This window comes from Argopecten irradians, chromosome 4 (genome assembly GCF_041381155.1).
Source record: "Argopecten irradians isolate NY chromosome 4, Ai_NY, whole genome shotgun sequence".
NCBI lineage: Eukaryota > Metazoa > Mollusca > Bivalvia > Pectinida > Pectinidae > Argopecten > Argopecten irradians.
This window is the reverse complement of record NC_091137.1, coordinates 3,714,694-3,740,659: the sequence shown is the minus strand read 5'-3', so window position 1 is coordinate 3,740,659 and position 25,966 is coordinate 3,714,694. Positions and strand designations below refer to the sequence as shown.

At 35.7% G+C, this 25,966-nt stretch overlaps 2 protein-coding genes across 3 annotated transcripts in view; one reads left to right on the top strand and one right to left on the bottom strand.

Moving 5' to 3' along the window:
• Nucleotides 1–1,394: 1,394 nt before the first annotated feature.
• On the top strand, nt 1,395–10,456 carry LOC138320394 (uncharacterized). The gene is made up of 5 exons (XM_069263335.1): nt 1,395–2,339; nt 3,397–3,864; nt 4,184–4,585; nt 5,430–5,932; nt 6,357–10,456. Exons 2-5 carry the CDS (start codon nt 3,411–3,413, stop codon nt 6,483–6,485), a joined length of 1,488 nt encoding a protein of 495 aa, XP_069119436.1. The 5' UTR covers nt 1,395–2,339; nt 3,397–3,410; the 3' UTR covers nt 6,486–10,456.
• A 1,096-nt stretch (nt 10,457–11,552) lies between these two features.
• Nucleotides 11,553–25,966, bottom strand: part of LOC138320396 (fatty acid binding protein 1-B.1-like) — a 29,451-nt gene continuing 15,037 nt past the window's right edge. The window contains exons 3-5 of one of the 2 annotated variants that reach the window (XM_069263337.1): nt 25,619–25,816; nt 13,367–13,486; nt 11,553–12,904 (exon numbers count right to left, since the gene is read on the bottom strand). In XM_069263337.1, coding sequence (XP_069119438.1) covers nt 12,854–12,904; nt 13,367–13,486; nt 25,619–25,816 — 369 coding nt within the window. In that variant the 3' untranslated portion in view covers nt 11,553–12,853. The remainder of the gene's footprint in view (nt 12,905–13,366; nt 13,487–25,618; nt 25,817–25,966) is intronic. The other variant, XM_069263338.1, reaches the window with a different exon arrangement.

Sequence of the window (25,966 nt, the reverse complement as noted above, 5' to 3'; positions counted from 1 at the left end):
CGTATTGGACAGGTACAGGTAACTTATTGGACAGGTACAGGTTAACTATTGGACAGGTACAGGTAACTTATTGGACAGGTACAGGTAACTTATTGGACAGGTATAGGTAACTTATTGGACAGGTACATGTAACATATTGGACAGGTACAGGTAACTTATTGGACAGGTATAGGTAACGTATTGGACAGGTACAGGTAACTTATTGGACAGGTACAGGTAACGTATTGGACAGGTACAGGTAACGTATTGGACAGGTACAGGTAACTTATTGGACAGTTACAGGTAACGTATTGAACAGGTATAGGTAACTTATTGGACAGGTACAGGTAACTATTGGACAGGTACAGGTAACTTATTGGACAGGTACAGGTAACTTATTGGACAGGTACAGGTAACTATTGGACAGGTACAGGTAACTATTGGACAGGTACAGGTAACGTATTGGACAGGTACAGGTAACAATTATTGGACAGGTACAGGTAACGTATTGGACAGGTACAGGTAACGTATTGGACAGGTACAGTAACGTATTGGACAGGTACAGGTAACATATTGGACAGGTACAGGTAACGTATTGGACAGGTACAGGTAACATATTGGACAGGTACAGGTAACGTATTGGACAGGTACAGGTAACGTATTGGACAGGTACAGGTAACGTATCGGACAGGTATATGTAACATATTGGACAGGTACAGGTAACGTTTTGGACAGGTACACGTAACATATTGGACAGGTACAGGTAACGCATTGGACAGGTACAGGTAACGTATTGAACAGGTATAGGTAACGTATTGGACAGGTACATGTAACATATTGGACAGGTACAGGTAACTTATTGGACAGTTACATGTAACTTATTGGACAGGTACAGGTAACTTATTGGACAGGTACAGGTAACTTATTGGACAGGTACAGGTAACGTATTGGACAGGTACAGGTAACGTATTGGACAGGTACAAGTAACTTATTGGACAGGTACAGGTAACTTATTGGACAGGTACAGGTAACGTATTGGACAGGTACAGGTAACGTATTGGACAGGTACAGGTAACTTATTGGACAGGTACAGGTAACGTATTGGACAGTTACAGATAACGTATTGGACAGGTACAGGTAACGTATTGGACAGTTACAGGTAACGTATTGGACAGTTACAGGTAACGTATTGGACAGTTATAGGTAACGTATTGGACAGGTACAAGTAACGTATTGGGCAGGTACAGGTAACTTATTGGACAGTTACAGGTAGCGCATTGGGCAGGTACAGGTAACGTATTGGACAGGTACAGGTAACGTATTGGACAGGTACAGGTAACGTATTGGACAGGTACAGATAACTTATTGGACAGGTACAGGTAATTTATTGGACAGGTACAGATAACGTATTGGACAGTTACAGGTAACTTATTGGACAGTTACAGATTAATTATTTCACAGGTACAGGTAAGTAATTAGATAGTTACGGGTTAATTATTGGAAAGTTACAGGTAACGTATTGAACAGTTACAGGTAACGTATTGGGCAGGTACAAATTAATTATTAGACAGGTACAAGTAACTTACTTAACAGTTACAGGTAATTTATTGGACAGTTACAGGTAACTTATTGGACAGCTACATGTTACTTATTAGACAGCTACAGGTAATTAATTGAAGAGTTACAGATACCCTATTTGACAGTTACAGGCAACTAATTGGACAGCTACAGGTACTTATTGGACAGTTTTAGATTAATTATTAGACAGGTACATGGACCTCATTGTACGCGGGCGTAATGGATGACATTATGGTAATATATGTAAATAATGTAAGGACCTTAATTCAATAAATGACACTTCTATCGATTGCTATATTGATATTGTATATACTTATAACTTCATTGCTAATTAAGTTTTCGTATCGTTGATAGTTGTACAACGTAAATCTAGAGGCCACAACAGAGAGAGACAGAGTCGACGTCATATGATACCCATCTTTATGTGAACATACAAAAGGAGTGAAATATGATATTGTGTAAGAATAACTCAACGTAACTAGGGTATGGAATTCCATGTGTTGCTATTTTTACACACTGTAAGTCCCCATATAAACAATTTGACTACATTATGTACATGTACACACCCAAACTACTGTCCCAGGACAATAACTAAGACAATTTGTGCACACACGTCATTGTGCATTTCGGAATCAATGAGCCGTGCGATGGTTAAGGACAGTCAGATACACATGCTTCTGGTAAAGTGAAACACGTCGATAATTATGGATACTATACCAGTACTTTAATTGTATGACGCAATTTTCCAGCAGTGAAGAATATTATAATGTATCGAGTGTGATGTAAGTATAAACTGTATTGTTTTCCTATAAGAGATTAGTTTCGTAATAAATTAATTGGTGATTGCTAATAGCATAGGAAGTAGTTTTACATCATTATTCTATGTAAATCTATGGGGGAAATTAAACGGGTAGATATTATATCCAGCACATCTAGTGGTATGGAGCGGGACTATCGGTGGTAGGCAGCTACATATGTAGCAAATCTCCTAAGTTTCATTTGTTAATCGGTTATGATCGCTGTGTCTCAGTTGTGATAATATCTATTTCATTATTTCACGTTCGTTCATGGGGTTACAAACATATAATGAGACTTAAAAAGAATTAACAGGGTTCATACTTCATGGCGTCTCTAACTAAGGCTTTTTTCTGTTCGAACTATAAATTGTTTGGTTTTTCATCAATTTTTTATTGTATATTCTTACATTGTAAGTTTTGTTTACAAGAAAACCACTATGTAGTTGCCTTGCAATAGTCTGATACGCTTCACTAACATTTACCGAAATCAACACTATACCTTTCTTACAAGCATATAATTATAATTACATGTTATGAAGATAGGACACAGTCATACAAGCTATATAAATAAAAAAGACAACTTAACAATAATATAACAGAGATTGATATCTATAGTATAATGTATGTAAAACGACCTTCAATGTATCAAATTACCTAGGAAATACCGCGTATATTGGCGAGTCGTAACTATAAACCATAATCTTATTGTCAAACACAGACAAGAATAGGCTTATGGGTATTAATTTATAATCTAATGTTCTAATCGCATAGTTTCATCGATTTTATAAATACTAGTAGTGCGTCGTAATTCTGACAGGACTGATCCGACGTAATGATATTTTACAATGCGTGACACTGAATGAAACAACTGTATACATCTTATATCCAGATATACCACCACAAACGGTACCTGATTGGTGTTTTCGTTCTCTGTATTGAAATTCTATTTATCCTTTCTAAATGTCAAATATTTAGAATATTAAATGCTTATGCTGTTGAAATCTTAATTAAATTGATGATGTTCATTTCTTTACTTTTCAAGATGTAAATATACAAATGGAAAACCTGAGATTTAACAGCCATTGCTCAGCAAATGTTAAGGTGTGTAACGACAGTGCGTCTGCACACATTGCTGCCGAACAAGATCCACTTGTGTTACACACCCATCCACCAATAACACCTGGCCAACCGCACAAACTTATAGTGGAGGGCACTGGGAAGATCGTCATATTTCTAACACAGAATCCGGAATCGTTTACACGACAGACAAACATTACACTACTGAAGGAAACGTACGACCCACATGTATATCGACTGGAATTCCGCGAGGCCGCGCACGTGCGTCAGTCAATTTGTACCGAGGGAAGACCAAAAGGGAACACTTTTGTTGTGTCTGAAGAAAACGGGGAAAATAGACGTACTATAGACTTAGGAAATGATGACCAGAAACCATGGGTTCTCCTGCTTTACGTGGAAGGACAAATAAGCTTAATCAGTTTGGTAAATGAGGGTATGTATGGAAACATCAATTAAGTCATTTATATCAATATTGTACAATAAAGTTTAATCACGAGTGTTCTTTGCATCACTCAAATAAGCTGTACAATCTGTTTGAACGCGCTCAACGAAAACAAGCATGTCTTTTGAAGAAACTGAACATCACCGGCTTTATCATTGTTTGATAAAGGTTTACAATGACATCTATATGATAAAAATAGCGACATTAGGTGCACTTCATAATGTTTCTGATTCTTTGATAGTCAGTAGATCTTTCTTCCTATTGCAAAGAAGATGCTGGTGAGTAATAATACTATTTTCAATCGTTTTAGGTTCTCAAAAGGAGGATAAACTGTTATTTGTCGACGCCGAAGGTAAAGCAGAATACTTCAGTGCAGACAAATCTACATTTAGACGCTCTATACAACATAAAGCTGTTTGCTTTGGAAATAGACAAATGGATAAATATGAGAAGGTCATGCTGAGAGTGACGAGGACTGAACAACATGCAGTCTGTGAGATAGCACTATTCTCTGACCAACAGTTCAAAGGTCTGACTTCAACAAACGTTTACGTGGAATGCCAGACACTTATAAAAGTCTTCCCGGACGTCTGTATAAGACAAAACATCCTTCATGATCTTACGACAAGTCAAATTGTTGTGACGGTTCCAATGACCAAAGCCGGTTGGCCAGTGTTCATGTTTTATGGCTGCAGATTGGATTTGCTCTCTGGTATGTATAGTCGTATAATCATAACCGATTATCTTTTTCTATTCCTCGCAGATCTGTTCAAATTCAAAATGTTTTTAACTCATTTGCACATATATTTTTACGATCATTCAAATCTAACTGGATAAATCATACAGGATACCGGAGTCATGCAGTGGAGAATATAGGTAAAATCGGAACAATAATTATTTTCTCAGGGTAATTGCATTATACACAAATGTACTCCGCAGATTTAAATTATCTACATTTTTGTAGTTTGTAAAAGTTTGACTTAGATACGGAATCCGATGTTCTTGTCCAATAATATCGCATTATAAACTCCATTTTAATATCTTGGGAAATTTTTAAAGAAGTGTGATTGCGTTATATTTTGACAAATAATAAAACTGATGTTAGCATTAACAATGTTATGTTACGACGTTAATTATTACAAAGCATTAAGTGTTATTAACAGTATGAATAACTGAAATGAAATTGACGATTTACATAAGTGACATACAGTTAGACTCGAAAAGTATTGCATAAATCGCATAATGTTTCTGAATATATGACACTTTTTCCATTGTGTCGAAGTTATTCCTCTTTTTGACTTAGTACGGATTTGATACCCGTTCTCTTGATTTTGGTGGATGTCATCGACACTATAGACGGACATGTTATGTTTACCTCTGGACAATCTTTAGAAGAAAGTTTTTTGATATTAACACTTATCTTTTTGTTCTTATCTATTGTAGTTTCAGCTACATTTACTCTGAATATATTAAATTTTAAGAGAAGTTGATTACACTGTTCTGATATCAAGCCGATGTTACTATTATTTATTTCTATAATACTGTTATTCATTCAGATATTCCCGGGGAAGAAGCTTCACATGAAGCTTCTCCAATAGCAACCAATGGAACCAGAAACGAAGCCGAGAACCCACAGTTACAGAATATTCAGACGCAGCTGAACTCTATCGAGTTGAGATTGAGCAAGAAAGAAGAAGACGATAAAGCATGTCAAAAGTATATAATGGATCAGATTGAAGTTGGCCATCGTATTTCAGAAAGGCAGTTCGCCTCACTATCACAACTGCACGACGAGCAGCGTGATGTCTTAACACATGTTAAGGATACTCGTACGACTGTAGAAAGAACAAGTAATCAGGTTAAAGGAATCGTCGCCAAGTTAAACAAAAGTGCAAGAGAAAAGAAGACTACTTTTGACAAATCACTTGAACTGCTGGCGATATACATCAATCCAAACTATGTTAGAATTAAGAAATCTCTTAATGAAAAAGAGTTTACCGACTTTTTACTTCAATACGACGTGATTACACAACAACAACAAGAGGACATCAGCAATAGGGTATGTACCCTTTATCTCATACCTAAATGCTATCTTACATTAAAACATAGCTGTGATGATATCCATTGTCTTTATAGTACAATACCTAACATAAACAACACACCTCACCTGTCGCTGTCCAATGTGTTACCTTTAGCATTCATTTATTTACCTGTAACATTCTAATTACATTTTACATGTACATGCAGTTCGAACTGAATGGAAAACTACAGATTAATAATAGACTGTCAAAGGGAACATATTGGATAGCGACAGGTGAAAGATTTAGTGACAAGACAAGTGATTTAAATAAACAATGAATGATGAATACAGAAATCCGTGTTTTTTCTCAAATATATTGCTACAAATGGATAATAGCATATAAATTCCAATGACGTATTCTCCGCATGCAAATTAAACTATATATGACTTATGATATCAACAGGAAGGTGGCGACCGGCGACGAGACGCCCTACTCGACATTCTACGTAGAAAGCCTACAATTTACCTACCGGAGGTGCGGGCTGCACTCGAGAAAAGCGGAAACAAGGATTTGCTTCGGTATTTCCAATAAGTAATTCGTATGTACCTAAACGTAGTCTGTGGTAACTATATTTACAAGTCTTATTGGTGTTGGAGAAAATGTACTCTCCATCCTCGTTATTTTGTTCAGGACTATCTTATCGTTGTAAGGAAGATGATAATAATAATGATTTTTTACCAAACAAATCATCTGTACAAAATAATACGCACGTACAAAATAACATATACACTTCATTGTACAGTAGCTTGATTTGCGGCGTAATGCCTTAATCAATTTCACATCAAATGGTATGTGCTTGTGTATTGTTAGAATGCTCTTCATTCTAAACTTTATATTGATATACGCATTAGAACAAAATAACTGTCTTAATAACACAATATTGTTCTATGCAAGAAACTTGATGACATTTATATAATTGTAAAGTTATTTGGAATAGTTGTGTTACTAAACACATGGCGTTTATGACTTATAGAGACCACCCAACTAAATGATTTTCCACAAGTTAGCTGCTGTACCAAAGTCAGTCACTGTATTATGTTGTTACCAAGGAATAAATCCTGTCTGAAACATTTTTTTTTGAAAACCAGTCAACCATTGGCCTGGACAAACTTCTATGAGTGGTTCATCCTTCCTTTCAAAGGAGTGGGATTCCGAAGGTCTATTTTTTAGGTCACCTGAGGCGAAGTCTCAAGTGACCTATTCTAATCGCCTTTTTTCCGTTGTCGTCCGTCGTCCGTCGTGTCTTCGTAAACATTTACATTCGACTTCTTCTCAAATTGAAGCAATTTCAAAGACATTTTGCACAAGCCTTCTAAGGCATAAGGTCAATCAAAATTGTGAATAATATGACCCCCACCCCCAGGGGCTGTGAGAGAGGCCAAAAGGTGTAAAATTGACTAAAATTTCAAAAATCTTCTTCTCCACTCACAGATGTGGTAGAATCAAATACTCTTCATAGATAGAAAGGTCTCAAGGACCTCTACAAACTTTGTGAATTATACGACCCTGGGGTCTCAAGTTCCCCTTTGGGTAGGGGATACATTTTGCAATAGTTTATAAAGTAAAAACACATTTCGGAGCTTTATTTGGTCATTTATAATAGAAAATTAGTCAAATGGTGTCAGAATAACCATTATCCCTCAGTCGATCATTGACTCCTATTAACAAAGGGGCCGCGGTGGCCGAGTGGTTAAGATGTCCTGACATACTACCACAAGCCCTCCACCTCTGGGATGCGGGTTCGAATCCCATGTGGGACAGTTACCAGGTACTGACCGCTGGTCGGTTGTTTTTTCTCCGGGTACTCCGGCTTTCCTCCGCCAACAAACCTGGCACGTCCTTACATGACCCTGGCTGTTAATAGGACGTTAAAATAATAAAACCAAAATCAAATATTAACAAATTTTCATGACTGGCCCCCATGGGTCTTAGGGGCGGGGCCAAAAAGGGTCAAATAGGCTAAAACTTCAAAAACCTTCTATTGAAATTCTGGAACTGGTAGAATCAAATACTCTTCATAGATGGAAAGGTCTTAACGTCCTTTACAAAAATTGTGAATTATATGACCCTGGGGTCTCATGTTTCCCCCTGGGGAGGGGGTCTAGTTAACTGTAGTTTATATAGGAAAAACACATTTATAAACGTTATTTGCTTATTTTTCATAGTAAATTAGTCAAACTGGGTTAGAATTATTAGCCTTAGAAAACATTTAAACATTATATCCATATTGGTCCTGGTCGACCCCCAAGGGCCATAGGGGTGGGACCAAAAGGGGTCAAATTGGCTAACTTTTCAAAAATCTTTCTTTTGAATTCACAGAATTGATGGAACAAAATACTCTTAATAGATTGAAAGGTCTTAAGGCCCTTTACAAAATATGTGAATTTCATGGCCCTGAGATCTCAGATTTTCCACTGGGGAGGGAGTCAAATTTACTAAAGTTTATATAGGAAAAACACATTTATGAACATTATTTGCTTAGTTTTAATAGTTTACGAATTAGAATAAACTTGAAAGTTTAACCTTTGAATTAGATATTTTTTTTTCATTTTTATAGTATATTAAAGTGTACCTTACGCTTAAAATTCCAATTTGCTTTGCCAACGTTAAGCAACACAACCAAACTAGAAGTCAGTCAATGTCAGTGATTTTATAAATTTCACTTTTTAATCTATGAACATTATTTGGTTCCATCAAACCTGTGAATTCAGAAGAGGATTTTTGAAATTTTAGCCATTTTGACCAATTTTGGCCCCGCCCCTCTTGTCCCTGGGGGTCAGTCATGACCAATATGAATTTGGTGTTAAAATGCTATTTCAGGCTAATAATTCTAACTCAGTTTGACTCATTTCTACTTTTTACAGATTTGAATCAATTTTGCAATGCTCTTTCTGTATCAGCAATCAGGTGACCGTCAAGGCCTCTTGGGCCTTTTGTTATATATATATATTGTTTTACTATTTACACGCACAACTAATAATCTTTATGGTATTTGAGTAGTGACACAGTTATGAGTATGCTGGTTTTACGTTAGTTGTTATACTTGTACTGTGTTCATATTGTCAGGGCCATGATCATTTATATGTTTACAAGCGTTAGGGTTGTTGTCAGGGCTAGACAACACCAGGTGTCATAAACCCCGTCTCGAAAATTTATTTTTTGTGCTCGTCGAGGCTCGCCAAAATAAAACTTGTAAGGCTCGTTTCAGACTGAACATTCATTTGAGATCCAATATACACGTATATTGGTCAATCTGTGGACAATATAAGGGAAGCAACCCGTGCATCTTTGAAAGATCGTCATATAAATTAGTATTAGAGACGTATAATGCATGGCCATGAAACATAATTTCTTCATGGTAGCCATTGTTCAATCCGTTCAGAATAAAACAATTTTTATATTTTTATACTGTATATTCACCATGTTCTTTACCTACTACTTATTTTTGTATATGTTAAGAGACAATATTCAAGTTGATATTAGCTTATATTATATGACAATCCTTCGAGTCTATTAACGTCCTGGGGTTATTTACTTGATACCCAGTTATATTTCATCAATGTGAAATCGATAGTAATACGTGTTTGAAATATTGCGCTGATGTAATATGATGTATAACCTTTCTAATCAGACCACATTTCTTTGAGTCCTAATATCAATCCGAGTAGGATGTGCTGGCTAATGATACCATTGTACTAACTTGTATAAAGTAATGAAGCCATTTGCAATTTTTCAATGTTTTAAGTAGATTCTAATCTTTATCAAAGAAACATGTACAGAAGAGAAACAAATAAAATAAATCTTTTAGAAGGTCACATGGCATTTGATCTGAACAGATAAAACTGTGCAGTTGATTTATAATTGGTTAATGTAATGCGATGGGAGAAATCTAATTTTCATGATTTTAGAATATGCCCTCTGTGACTATCTTCTGGTCATCGTTATAGTCGAAAGTCGCAGATATTGTACTGTAGGTCGCTTGGATACCATTCCATTAATCCGAATGGCTGAAGTTTATACGTGTTATGGTGGTATTTAAGAAGATTTGTTATATAGATAAATGTGTATATTTTAGTTGTGTGTACAACAAACAATGTTTGGTGTTGAGGACATCGTGTAAATATGGTACCATGATACATCTACATTGTACATTTATATGTACATGTTTAATTAAGTAACCACATTCGACCTAATAACCGCCCTTGTCCTATAAGCGCTCTTCCTCCTTTTGAGGCCGCAATTGCAGGGGCATGAAAAGACCAAAACTGTATAGGTTCATAGTTTCTGTTTACTATATATGTTTTATATAATACTAACAGTATATACAAATGCTGATTTAACATTTTTATTTGATGTCTTTTTACCTTTATCTCACTAATCGTACTCCTTTTGTTATCAGTTATCAGAAATATATTTTTGTGTGCAATAACGTTATACGTTTTATATTTACAATTAACAAATCAAAATATGTTTACTTGTTTTAAATAAACGATATGATATGACAGTATTACTTTACTTATTTTTAAGTGTATACATAATGGTTTATTCCGTAAATTTATTAATTCAATACACGAATGTAAATGTGTCATTCGACTTGGAGGTAAACTTTAATGTCTATTATCCTATTGTCGTATGCGATTACATTTCGCGGCGATAAGGAATCCCCAAAATGAACCGCAATGAAAACGTTTCAAACACAGGTACATCTAGATCGCGAGATGAAACTAATCTTTTGCCATATAAATGCACAATTACATTACTAATTCGAAAACAAGTTCACAGTAATTCAGTCTGTATAATGAAATGAAGATTTTACACTACGTGGAATTGACAAAAATCCGTCGGCATTTATTATACACGCTGTAATCAGTAGAAACACGTGTATTGACTATTATAGAAAGGATGTACATACACTTCTCTTGTAACTCAGTTGTAACAATAACTTTATGTATTATGACCACCTACACACAAATCATACATGTAAATGACATCCGCATACATTGTTCATTGTAATTCTGTTTTGCAAAAATCTGTGTCCTAAATCCAGTCGACAGTTTTATCGTAAAACAGTGATAGACCTATACAGTTAATCAATGCTTATTAGGGATGTAGTTTGGAAAGGCATTATAGATATCAATCCGCGTTTCTGAACGAACATACTTATACGTACGTAAATTATTGTTTTAAATGTTCATTTAAAATCGTTCCTTTATACTATATACCTCTAAGCTAGAAAAAAAAATCATAAAATACGAAGAACAAACATTTCGAAAGGATATAGATTATGGATATATGTAATTCAATAAAGACTATGGCGACTATCAGAAAGGCTTATATTCAATTAAATGAACAGTCGGTGGTTTTGCTCCCGGTACTCCGGCTTTCCTCCACCAACAAAGCTGTCAGTTCCTTGCATGACCCTGACTGTTTATAGAACGTTAAACTTATAAAATCCAACAAACAAATGGAAATTCATTTCGTTTATACTCACGCTTACAACGATGTTTGTGCTAAATAAAATATAATAAAATAAGAACGTGAACCTCGTGTGATAATAAACGATGGTAACGTACTATAATAAGGACAAACGCCAGGTAATCTTATGTAGTATTTTTTAATTGAGTAAGTCTTGCTTGATTAAATACACTGAAAGCCCATGCTGTCTAATATCACGACACTGTAGAGAAATATGGTGCACTTTAATCGCCGCCTAGTGGGCTACCCTCCCCGCCATCTAACGGTAACATTTCTCTGGTATTCTGTTTGTCTGAATCACATCACACATCTAGCTGGCTTTGAAACGTTAAATTCACTACTAGTCACTGGAATGAACTATGGTCGTTGATGCAATCGACTAGGAACACAAAACAGGCAAACATTAGGCTGACTTGAAATGTGAAAAGAAACCCGTTTGCCTGGTGTACTAGAGAATTTAAGTTTAATGGTGTAATAATTGTGGAAAATAATTTCTAAACCATTACTGCCTACTGGTTGACTTATTGGTAAGAAACGATAACAGAACATGTGTTGTTAAGGACCATAGGATAGCATGCTGTGATCGAACGTGTATGGTGTTGACTACCAAGGGTTCGTTACTGCCGAACACCGTGATATTTACAGATAAATTATCTTACCCGTCCCACATGCCGTCACAATCTACACACACCATTCCGGCCTATTAAAATATCCACTTTCATTTTCATTACTTGACGTAGATGATAACTGTAATCGTACTTAGTTTTGGCACAATTAAATTTGAATTTTAGAGCTGCACAAAATTGACGTTTAACGAAGTTAGCGCAAGGAGGATGGATTTACAATAAAATGCTATATTAGCGCAAGTAGATCTAGTACTAAGATATAAAACGTCATTATTTATGACTGCTAAAACCTGTACTGAAAGTACACTAACAAGTATTGATAAAAAGATAAGATTTTGAAATGACAGAAAATGAATGCTGAAGAATATGTAAATGAGAGTTGACAACTATTAACCACGTATTGTTACAGAAGTTATAGGTAACAATAATTAACATCTATACATTGACATTGCTGCGCGTGTTCCGTTCTATGATCCAGACAAAGCTGCTAGATGGACGAAGCGTTGAATGAAAGCTTTGCTTGGCCATGGACTCCTAAAATATTTGTAGCATGGCTATTTGAACAGTTGACAAAGAATGTTTTACTGCAGCCTGAAGACAAACAACATGACGTCTCGTGTACATATAAGACTCAATTATGTCTTTCACAAAGGCACAACATGAACAGTTCTCAGCAGTACACTCGTAGTGCCGACGCAGTACGCATATAGCTAGTTTTAATGACGTCCAAAGCTAGTTTTGATGACGTTCATAGCTATATCATTCAAAGAATAACAACGTCATTCTGGCTTGCCCAGATTATGCTCGCTTGTATAAAGATACCATGGTATGGCCACACATCGTCGTTTCCTGGAAAATAGTAAGTCTGTATAGCTATTCTCCTGGTGGGATAGTAAAATTTGGTAAGAGAATGTAGGAAATTAGAAAGTTCCTTGTAAAGGATAATCTGGAATTGTACATTTTCTCCACACTTCTTTCATGTGTTAAAACGTTAACATTATAATTTTGGTAAACATAACTGATTTAGATTTAATGTCGCTCTGAGTGGATAATACAATGGCAAATAAGAGAAAAAAGTCTCTAAAATATATTTAACAACACCGGATTGAATTTAATCATATTGATATACTTGAATAGATATTTTATGTTATATATGAATAACATAACATAGAATTTATATAAAAATATCCTCATCATTACCCTTTTCGTTGTTATATTAAGAGTGATTAAAATTAATTGAATACAAGAGCAATTATAAAAATTAGATGGGATTGTACAAACTCCTTTCTCGAACATAGTCGTGATGCTTACCACTCTCATAGCGCCATCGTCCTGGATAGAGCGTGTGATAGCCATATTCATACCATTCATAGCTCCGTCCTCATACGTGTGCTCCTCTTTCAAGGTCGAACCCTCGGCGTTTATCAAACTCTGAAACGTAGCTAGCACGTGTTAGCATATCAATAGTAAATATGCATTGCAACAGAAAAAAAAAAAAAAAAACACTAACAATTGCAATGCTAACACCCAACTGTGTTAAACATGTAGTCCAACAAGTTATAGGATGAAATATTACCCATTGATGCAAGCTTGGTTTGTAAAAGATGCTCCACCGCCAACATAGCATAAACGATACCTATCATTTTAACAATCGTTGGTGTTTCATCGTGTATATATGTGTCTAATTAACACGAAAATACATACAAAATATTTTTTTTTGCTTTTGGTGCATGCGCGATCAATACTTCATTCCATGTAGGACATAGTGCCATTTTTTTGTGATGCAATTGTTTATTTTTGATATTTTTTATCTTAAAGTAAAATTATATTAGAAACTCAAACTTTTCAATGATGGTAATGGTGTAAAGTTAGTAACTTTTGTAACTGAAGAAAAATACTGAATTGTCTGCTCCTGCTTTTGATAGAGAAAAATACCAGCAGTGGAGCATCTTTAACCATTCCTGGTTATTCAACCCATCGTCAATGATTAATTAGTATTTACATTTTTGTAACAGCAGCTCAGAACAGAAACACGACATTATGTCAAATACTTGTAAATATTAAAACAAAAAGAATAAAGTCATACCACTACATGTGTAGTAGACAAGGAACTGATATACAGTACATAATCGAATATTGTTTAATTGAACCTTTAACAGTCAGTCAATATTTAATTTATCGTGTTAATACAGACATGCACCGTGCGACTTTAGTTAATAATCGATTTTGTCTGCTAGTTATGTTAATATTAAACGTTAATTCAGTAATACATCATGTCGGCTCGGTAGTTTGATATCAAATATTAACTCAGTAATCCATCATGTCGGCTCGGTAGTTTGATATCAAATGTTAACTCAGTAATCCATCATGTCGGCTAGGTAGTTTGATATCAAATGTTAACTCAGTAATCCATCATGTCGGCAAGGTAGGTTGATATCAAATGTTAACTCAGTAATCCATCATGTCAGCTAGGTAGGTTAATATCAAATGTTAACTCAGTAATCCATCATGTCGACTAGGTAGGTTAATATCAAATGTTAATTCAGTAATCCATCATGTCGGCAAGGTAGGTTGATATCAAATGTTAACTCAGTAATCCATCATGTCGGCTAGGTAGGTTAATATCAAATGTTAATTCAGTAATCCATCATGTCGGCTAGGTAGTTTGATATCAAATGTTAACTCAGTGATCCATCATGTCGGCTAGGTAGGTTAATGTCAAATGTTAACTCAGTAATCCATCATGTCGGCTAGGTAGGTTGATATCAAATGTTAACTCAGTGATCCATCATGTCGGCTAGGTAGGTTAATGTCCAATGTTAACTCAGTAATCCATCACGTCGGCTAGGTAGTTTGATATCATATGTTAACTCAGTAATCCATCATGTCGGCTAGGTAGGTTAATGTCAAATGTTAACTCAGTAATCCATCATGTCGGCTAGGTAGGTTGATATCAAATGTTAACTCAGTAATCCATCATGTCGGCTAGGTAGGTTAATTTCAAATGTTAACTCAGTAATCCATCATGTCGGCTAGGTAGGTTGATATCAAATGTTAACTCAGTAATCCATCATGTCGGCTAGGTAGGTTGATATCAAATGTTAACTCAGTAATCCATCATGTCGGCTAGGTAGGTTGATATCAAATGTAAACTCAGTAATCCATCATGTCGGCTAAGTAGGTTAATTTCAAATGTTAACTCAGTAATCCATCATGTCGGCTAGGTAGGTTGATATCAAATGTTAACTCAGTAATCCATCATGTCGGCTAGGTAGGTTGATATCAAATGTAAACTCAGTAATCCATCATGTCGGCTAGGTAGGTTGATATCAAATGTTAACTCAGTAATCCATCATGTCGGCTAGGTAGGTTAATTTCAAATGTTAACTCAGTAATCCATCATGTCGGCTAGGTAGGTTGATATCAAATGTTAACTCAGTAATCCATCATGTCGGCTAGGTAGGTTAATATCAAATGTAAACTCAGTAATCCATCATGTCGGCTAGGTAGGTTAATTTCAAATGTAAACTCAGTAATCCATCATGTCGGCTAGGTAGATTGATATCAAATGTAAATTCAGTAATCCATCATGTCGGCTAGGTAGGTTAATATCAAATGTAAACTCAGTAATCCATCATGTCGGCTAGGTAGGTTGATATCAAATGTTAACTCAGTAATCCATCATGTCGGCTAGGTAGGTTAATTTCAAATGTTAATTCAGTAATAAATCATGTCGGCTAGGTAGATTGATATCAAATGTTAACTCAGTAATACATCATGTCGGCTAGGTAGGTTAATATCATATGTTAATTTAGTAATCCATCATGTCAGCTAGGTAGGTTGATATCAAATGTTAACTCAGTAATCCATCATGTCGGCTAGGTAGGTTAATATCATATGTTAATTTAGTAATCCATCATGTCAGCTAGGTAGGTTGATATCAAATGTTAACTCAGTAATCCATCATGTCGGCTAGGTAGGTTGATATCAAATGTTAAATCAGTAATCCATCATGTCGGCTAGGTAGGTTAATATCAAATGTTAAACTCAGTAATCCATCATGTCGGCTAGGTAGGTTAATATCAAACGTAAACTCAGTTATCCATCATGTCGGCTAGGTAGGTTGATATCAAATGTTAACTCAGTAATCCATCATGTCGGCTAGGTAGGTTAATTTCAAATGTTAACTCAGTAATCCATCATGTCGGCTAGGTAGATTGATATCAAATGTTAACTCAGTAATCCATCATGTCGGCTAGGTAGGTTGATATCAAATGTTAACTCAGTAATCCATCATGTCGGCTAGGTAGGTTAATATCAAATGTGAATTCAGTTATCCATCATGTCGGCTAGGTAGGTTGATATCAAATGTTAACTCAGTAATCCATCATGTCGGCTAGGTAGGTTAATATCAAATGTAAACTCAGTAATCCATCATGTCGGCTAGGTAGTTTGATATCAAATGTTAACTCAGTAATCCATCATGTCGGCTAGGTAGGTTAATATCAAATGTAAACCCAGTTATCCATCATGTCGGCTATGTAGGTTAATATCAAATGTAAACTCAGTAATCCATCATGTCGGCTAGGTAGTTTGATATCAAATGTTAACTCAGTAATCCAATATGTCGGCTAGGTAGGGTAATATCAAATGTAAACTCAGTTATCCATCATGTCAGCTATGTAGGTTAATATCAAATGTAAACTCAGTAATCCATCATGTCGGCTAGGTAGGTTAATATCAAATGTAAACTCAGTTATCCATCATGTCGGCTAGGTAGATTGATATCAAATGTTAACTCAGTAATCCATCATGTCGGCTAGGTAGGTTAATATCAAATGTTAACTCAGTAATCCATCATGTCGGCTAGGTAGGTTGATATCAAATGTTAACTCAGTAATCCATCATGTCGGCTAGGTAGGTTAATATCAAATGTTAACTCAGTAATCCATCATGTCGGCTAGGTAGGTTAATTTCAAATGTAAACTCAGTAATCCATCATGTCGGCTAGGTAGATTGATATCAAATGTTAACTCAGTAATCCATCATGTCGGCTAGGTAGGTTAATATCAAATATAAACTCAGTAATCCATCATGTCGGCTAGGTAGGTTAATATCAAATGTAACTCAGTTATCCATCATGTCGGCTAGGTAGGTTGATATCAAATGTTAACTCAGTAATCCATCATGTCGGCTAGGTAGGTTAATATCAAATGTTAACTCCAGTAATCCATCATGTCGGCTAGGTAGGTTGATATCAAATGTTAACTCAGTAATCCATCATGTCGGCTAGGTAGGTTAATATCAAATGTAAACTCAGTAATCCATCATGTCGGCTAGGTAGGTTGATATCAAATGTTAACTCAGTAATCCATCATGTCGGCTAGGTAGGTTAATATCAAATGTTAACTCAGTAATCCATCATGTCGGCTAGGTAGGTTGATATCAAATGTAAACTCAGTAATCCATCATGTCGGCTAGGTAGGTTAATATCAAATGTTAACTCAGTAATCCATCATGTCGGCTAGGTAGGTTAATATCAAATGTAAACTCAGTAATCCATCATGTCAGCTAGGTAGGTTGATATCAAATGTAAACTCAGTAATCCATCATGTCGGCTAGGTAGGTTAATATCAAATGTAAACTCAGTAATCCATCATGTCGGCTAGGTAGGTATATCAAATGTAACTCAGACCATCATGTCGCTAGGTAGGTTAATATCAAATGTAAACTCAGTAATCCATCATGTCAGCTAGGTAGGTTAATATCAAATGTAAACTCAGTAATCCATCATGTCGGCTAGGTAGGTTAATATCAAATGTAAACTCAGTAATCCATCATGTCGGCTAGGTAGGTTAATATCAAATGTAAACTCAGTAATCCATCATGTCGGCTAGGTAGGTTAATATCAAATGTAAACTCAGTAATCCATCATGTCGGCTAGGTAGGTTAATATCAAATGTTAACTCAGTAATCCATCATGTCGGCTAGGTAGGTTAATATCAAATGTAAACTCAGTAATCCATCATGTCGGCTAGGTAGGTTAATATCAAATGTAAACTCAGTAATCCATCATGTCGGCTAGGTAGGTTAATATCAAATGTTAACTCAGTAATCCATCATGTCGGCTAGGTAGGTTAATATCAAACGTTAACTCAGTAATCCATCATGTCGGCTAGGTAGGTTAATATCAAACGTTAACTCAGTAATCCATCATGTCGGCTAGGTAGGTTAATATCAAATGTTAACTCAGTAATCCATCATGTCGGCTAGGTAGGTTAATATCAAACGTTAACTCAGTAATCCATCATGTCGGCTAGGTAGGTTAATATCAAATGTTAACTCAGTTATCCATCATGTCGGCTAGGTAGGTGATATCAAACGTAAACTCAGTAATCCATCATGTCGCTAGGTAGGTTAAATCAAATGTTAACCAGTAATCCATCATGTCGGCTAGGTAGGTTGATATCAAATGTTAACTCAGTAATCCATCATGTCAGCTAGGTAGGTTAATATCAAATGTTAACTCAGTAATCCATCATGTCGCTAGGTAGGTTAATATCAAATGTTAACTCAGTAATCCATCATGTCGGCTAGGTAGGTTGATATCAAATGTTAAACTCAGTAATCCATCATGTCGGCTAGGTAGGTTAATATCAAATGTAAACTCAGTAATCCATCATGTCGGCTAGGTAGGTTAATATCAAATGTTAACTCAGTAATCCATCATGTCGGCTAGGTAGGTTAATATCAAATGTTAACTCAGTAATCCATCATGTCGGCTAGGTAGGTTGATATCAAAGTAAACTCAGTAATCCATCATGTCGGCTAGGTAGGTTGATATCAAATGTTAACTCAGTAATCCATCATGTCGGCTAGGTAGGTTAATATCAAATGTAAACTCAGTAATCCATCATGTCGGCTAGGTAGGTTGATATCAAATGTTAATCAGTAATCCATCATGTCGGCTAGGTAGGTTAATATCAAATGTTAACTCAGTAATCCATCATGTCGGCTAGGTAGGTTGATATCAAATGTTAATCAGTAATCCATCATGTCGGCTAGGTAGTTGATATCAAATGTTAACTCAGTATCCATCATGTCGGCTAGGTAGGTTATATCAAATGTAAACTCAGTAATCCATCATGTCGCTAGGTAGGTTAATATCAAATGTTAACTCAGTAATCCATCATGTCGGCTAGGTAGGTTATATCAAATGTAAACTCAGTTATCCATCATGTCGGCTAGGTAGGTTAATATCAAATGTAACTCAGTAATCCATCATGTCGGCTAGGTAGGTTAATATCAAATGTAAACTCAGTAATCCATCATGTCGGCTAGGTAGGTTGATATCAAATGTTAACTCAGTAATCCATCATGTCGGCTAGGTAGGTTGATATCAAATGTAAACTCAGTAATCCATCATGTCGGCTAGGTAGGTTAATATCAAATGTAAACTCAGTAATCCATCATGTCGGCTAGGTAGGTTGATATCAAATGTTAACTCAGTAATCCATCATGTCGGCTAGGTAGTTGATATCAAATGTAAACTCAGTAATCCATCATGTCGGCTAGGTAGGTTAATATCAAATGTTAACTCAGTAATCCATCCTCAATGTACTTATCTCATGCGGCTAGGTAGGTTAATATCAAATGTTAACTCAGTAATCCATCATGTCGGCTAGGTAGTTAATATCAAATGTTAACTCAGTATCCATCATGTCGGCTAGGTAGGTTATATCAAATGTTAAACTCAGTAATCCATCATGTCGGCTAGGTAGGTTAATATCAAATGTTAACTCAGTAATCCATCATGTCGGCTAGGTAGGTTAATATCAAATGTTAACTCAGTAATCCATCATGTCGGCTAGGTAGGTTGATATCAAATGTTAATCAGTAATCCATCATGTCGGCTAGGTAGGTTTAATATCAAATGTTAACTCAGTAATCCATCATGTCGGCTAGGTAGGTTGTAAATCAAATGTTAACTCAGTAATCCATCATGTCGGCTAGGTAGGTTATATCAAATGTAACTCAGTAATCCATCATGTCGGCTAGGTAGGTTAATTCAAATGTAAACTCAGTAATCCATCATGTCGGCTAGGTAGATTGATATCAAATGTTAACTCAGTAATCCATCATGTCGGCTAGGTAGGTTAATATCAAATGTAAACTCAGTAATCCATCATGTCGGCTAGGTAGGTTAATATCAAATGTAAACTCAGTTATCCATCATGTCGGCTAGGTAGATTGATATCAAATGTTAACTCAGTAATCCATCATGTCGGCTAGGTAGGTTAATATCAAATGTTAACTCAGTAATACATCATGTCGGCAAGGTAGGTTGATATCAAATGTTAATTCAGTAATCCGTCATGTCAGCTAGGTAGGTTAATTTCAAATGTAAACTCAGTGATCCATCATGTCGGCTAGGTAGATTAATATCAAACTGTAATCCATCATGTCGGCTAGGTAGGTCAATATCAAATGTAAACTCAGTAATACATCATGTCGGCTAGGTAGGTTAATATCAAATGTTAACTCAGTAATCCATCATGTCAGCTAGGTAGGTTGATATCAAATGTAAACTCAGTAATCCATCATGTCGGCTAGGTAGGTTAATATCAAATGTTAACTCAGTAATCCATCATGTCAGCTAGGTAGGTTAATATCAAATGTAAACTCAGTAATACATCATGTCAGCTAGGTAGGTTGATATCAAATGTAAACTCAGTAATCCATCATGTCGGCTAGGTAGGTTAATATCAAATGTAAACTCAGTAATCCATCATGTCGGCTAGGTAGGTTAATATCAAATGTAAACTCAGTTATCCATCATGTCAGCTAGGTAGGTCAATATCAAATGTAAACTCAGTTATCCATCATGTCAGCTAGGTAGGTTAATATCAAATGTTAACTCAGTAATCCATCATGTCGGCTAGGTAGGTTAATATCAAATGTAAACTCAGTAATCCATCATGTCGGCTAGGTAGGTTAATATCAAATGTAAACTCAGTAATCCATCATGTCGGCTAGGTAGGTTAATATCAAATGTAAACTCAGTAATCCATCATGTAGCTAGGTAAGTTGATATCAAATGTAAATTCAGTTATCCATCATGTCGGCTAGGTAGGTTAATATCAAATGTAAACTCAGTAATCCATCATGTCGGCTCGGTAGGTTAATATCAAATGTTAACTCAGTAATCCATCATGTCGGCTAGGTAGGTTAATATCAAACGTTAACTCAGTAATCCATCATGTCGGCTAGGTAGGTTAATATCAAACGTTAACTCAGTAATCCATCATGTCGGCTAGGTAGGTTAATATCAAACGTTAACTCAGTAATCCATCATGTCGGCTAGGTAGGTTAATATCAAACGTTAACTCAGTAATCCATCATGTCGGCTAGGTAGGTTAATATCAAATGTTAACTCAGTTATCCATCATGTCGGCTAGGTAGGTTGATATCAAACGTAAACTCAGTAATCCATCATGTCAGCTAGGTAGGTTAACATCAAATGTTAACACAGTAATCCATCATGTCGGCTAGGTAGGTTGATATCATATGTTAATTCAGTAATCCATCATGTCAGCTAGGTAGGTTAATATCAAATGTAAACTCAGTAATCCATCATGTCAGCTAGGTAGGTTAATATCAAATGTTAACTCAGTAATCCATCATGTCGGCAAGGTAGGTTGATATCAAATGTAAACTCAGTAATCCATCATGTCGGCTAGGTAGGTCAATATCAAATGTAAACTCAGTAATCCATCATGTCGGCTCGGTAGGTTAATATCAAATGTTAACTCTGTAATCCATCATGTCGGCTAGGTAGGTTAATATCAAATGTTAACTCAGTAATCCATCATGTCGGCTAGGTAGGTTGATATCAAACGTAAACTCAGTAATCCATCATGTCGGCTAGGTAGTTTGATATCAAATGTTAACTCAGTAATCCATCATGTCGGCTAGGTAGGTTAATATCAAATGTAAACTCAGTAATCCATCATGTCAGCTAGGTAGGTTGATATCATATGTTAATTCAGTAATCCATCATGTCGGCTAGGTAGGTTAATATCAAATGTTAACTCAGTTATCCATCATGTCGGCTAGGTAGTTTGATATCAAATGTTAAGTCAGTAATCCATCATGTCGGCTAGGTAGATTGATATCAAATGTTAACTCAGTAATCCATCATGTCGGCTAGGTAGGTTGATATCAAATGTAAATTCAGTAATCCATCATGTCAGCTAGGTAGATTAATATCAAATGTTAACTCAGTAATCCATCATGTCAGCTAGGTAGGTTAATATCAAATGTAAACTCAGTTATCCATCATGTCAGCTAGGTAGGTTAATATCAAATGTAAACTCAGTTATCCATCATGTCAGCTAGGTAGGTTAATATCAAATGTAAACTCAGTAATCCATCATGTCGGCTAGGTAGGTTGATATCAAATGTTAACTCGGTAATCCATCATGTCGGCTAGGTAGATTGATATCAAATGTAAATTCAGTAATCCATCATGTCGGCTAGGTAGGTTAATATCAAATGTTAACTCAGTAATCCATCATGTCGGCTAGGTAGGTTGATATCAAATGTTAACTCAGTAATCCATCATGTCGGCTAGGTAGATTGATATCAAATGTAAATTCAGTAATCCATCATGTCGGCTAGGTAGGTTAATATCAAATGTTAACTCAGTAATCCATCATGTCGGCTAGGTAGATTGATATCAAATGTTAACTCAGTAATACATCATGTCGGCTAGGTAGGTTAACATCAAATGTTAATTCAGTAATCCATCATGTCGGCTAGGTAGGTTAATATCAAATGTTAACTCAGTTATCCATCATGTCGGCAAGGTAGGTTGATATCAAATGTTAACTCAGTAATCCATCATGTCGGCTAGGTAGGTCAATATCAAATGTTAACTCAGTAATCCATCATGTCGGCTAGGTAGGTTAACATCAAATGTTAATTCAGTAATCCATCATGTCGGCAAGGTAGGTTGATATCAAATGTTAACTCAGTTATCCATCATGTCGGCAAGGTAGGTTGATATCAAATGTTAACTCAGTAATCCATCATGTCGGCTAGGTAGGTCAATATCAAATGTTAACTCAGTAATCCATCATGTCGGCTAGGTAGGTTAACATCAAATGTTAATTCAGTAATCCATCATGTCGGCTAGGTAGATTGATATCAAATGTTAACACAGTAATCCATCATGTCGGCTAGGTAGGTTAATATCAAATGTTAACTCAGTAATCCATCATGTCGGCTAGGTAGGTTAATATCAAATGTAAACTCAGTAATCCATCATGTCGGCTAGGTAGGTTAATATCAAATGTTAACTCAGTAATCCATCATGTCGGCTAGGTAGGTTGATATCAAATGTTAACTCAGTTATCCATCATGTCGGCTAGGTAGGTCAATATCAAATGTTAACTCAGTGATCCATCATGTCAGCTAGGTAGGTTAATATCAAATGTTAATTCAGTAATCCATCATGTCGGCAAGGTAGGTTGATATCAAATGTTAACTCAGTTATCCATCATGTCAGCTAGGTAGGTTGATATCAAATGTAAACTCAGTAATCCATCATGTCGGCTAGGTAGGTTAATATCAAATGTTAACTCAGTAATCCATCATGTCGGCTAGGTAGGTTAATTTCAAATGTTAACTCAGTAATCCATCATGTCGGCTAGGTAGGTTGATATCAAATGTAAACTCAGTAATCCATCATGTCGGCTAGGTAGGTTAATATCAAATGTTAACTCAGTAATCCATCATGTCGGCTAGGTAGTTTGATATCAAATGTTAACTCAGTAATCCATCATGTCGGCTAGGTAGGTTTATATCAAATGTTAACTCAGTAATACATCATGTCGGCTAGGTAGGTTAATATCAAATGTAAACTCAGTAATCCATCATGTCGGCTAGGTAGGTTGATATCAAATGTTAACTCAGTAATACATCATGTCGGCTAGGTAGGTCAATATCAAACGTTAACTCAGTAATCCATCATGTTTGCTCCACTTAGATATATTTTATGTTATAGTGATCACCATCATAACCATATCAGTATCTGTGTCCTATTGATTACCATAGCTGTTTTTATTATCGATATGAATTCTTTATAATAGACAAAGATATTATTAATATCGGGGATTGGGTTAGCAGTTAAACATTATTTGTACATTTCTATTGGTTTAGTGTTATATATATGTGAACCAATATTACTCTCGTTACCTGTTGTTGGAATACATTTGACATGAAATATAATTCAAGTTTCAATATTTCTGGTATTACGCTGGTTTTGTGCTGCACGTTTCCAACAGAAATCGGAGAGTTTACTTGATCTGTTCTTTGAATTTACCATTTTGTATATTTAAGCAATAAACTGTTACCAGATTGGACATACAGTTGATATGAAGCCCATCCGGAAGGAAGATAAATAGAATGGCGCCCGTTAGGGCGCCATGAATATTTATCTTTCGGACGGATGGGCTTCATATCAACTGTATGTCCAATCTGGTAACAGTTTATTACTTATATTTCCATTACGATTATTAAAATTCAACACTATACATGTATATCCTTTGAATTTTCCCGCTTGCGCTTGTGTTGACGTCACCAAGTTTAATAAACGGAACAGCCATATCATCAGCTTCTGAATATAGTTCAACACAAAACGGTTTGAAACAAGCGAACAAATGAAAATTATGCGATGATATTTTTTTAATACATGCTACTTTGTAAGCATGATAATACTATTAGATTTCATAGACCACACAACTTTAAAACCACTTTTTAAATTATTTGACCGTTATGTATAGGCGTAAGTATATATTGTATACACTGTCCGTGACGCGGCGGAAACGTTAACTATTCATACGCTTGACCAGATTGGAGTTCATAGCGTGATATTGCCCATCTGGTTTAACATAGATCAAACGGGAAACTGAAAGTAGAATGGAAATATTTATCAATAAGCAGGTTATTTTGATTTAAATGTACCTTTTAACTATAAAATACACTTTCAAACCGAAAGACTGGTTGTTCGTGTCTATCCATTCCAGCCCACCAGACCTTTCTGGGGCAGTAAAAACTACCTCCTTAGGGACTAATGTTCAGTGCAGGTTATCGTTAGTGCTGATCAGCAATAAGTTATTGATGTACATATTTAAAATACAACGTGTGTCAGCAGTTTGTATTGTCTCTGATAACAAAGCCTTATTTTCTCTCCCCATTGTCGGTGCTTTAGGAGTGTACTTTGATGTTTATGTTTTAATTTCCTGATCATTGTATGATTTAAATAACATGAGACTTTCCGGAGTCAGGTATCTTTTGTGATAGAGAGATATCAATGATTACAATAACGAAACTCAGAATAACACTAAACACTCAAACAAATAAATGTCAAATCTCAACTTAATAAAAACCTCGTATAAACATCAGATCACGCTACTTAAAACATTAACTATCTAATTTATACTACGTTTGGTGTCGGCGAATGCTTTTGATATTTTTCATCAACCAGTAGAAAAGTACTACCTTCATAGGTGTCCCGTCCAGGTCATTCGACTTGTAGCTTTTACCAAGCTCGAAATTAAACTGGTTCGTAGGTCCTCCGACCACCCCTACATCAATCTGCCAAGAGTTATCGTTCTTTTGAGTGTAGCTTATCTTCGTCCTCGTCTCTTTGTACTTTTTGACTGTGTCCTCTGGTAGATCTGGAGCGATAAAATCAGCCTTGGTGGGAAAAAATACAATACTTAAAAATGTATGTCTGTATTCAAACTAAACTCTTTGTAGAACACAAAGCGTAATTGGCACCTGTAAGGATTGTTAAAATAATGCCACATATGAAAGTCTTTTCGGCCAATTAAAATGCTAACGAAA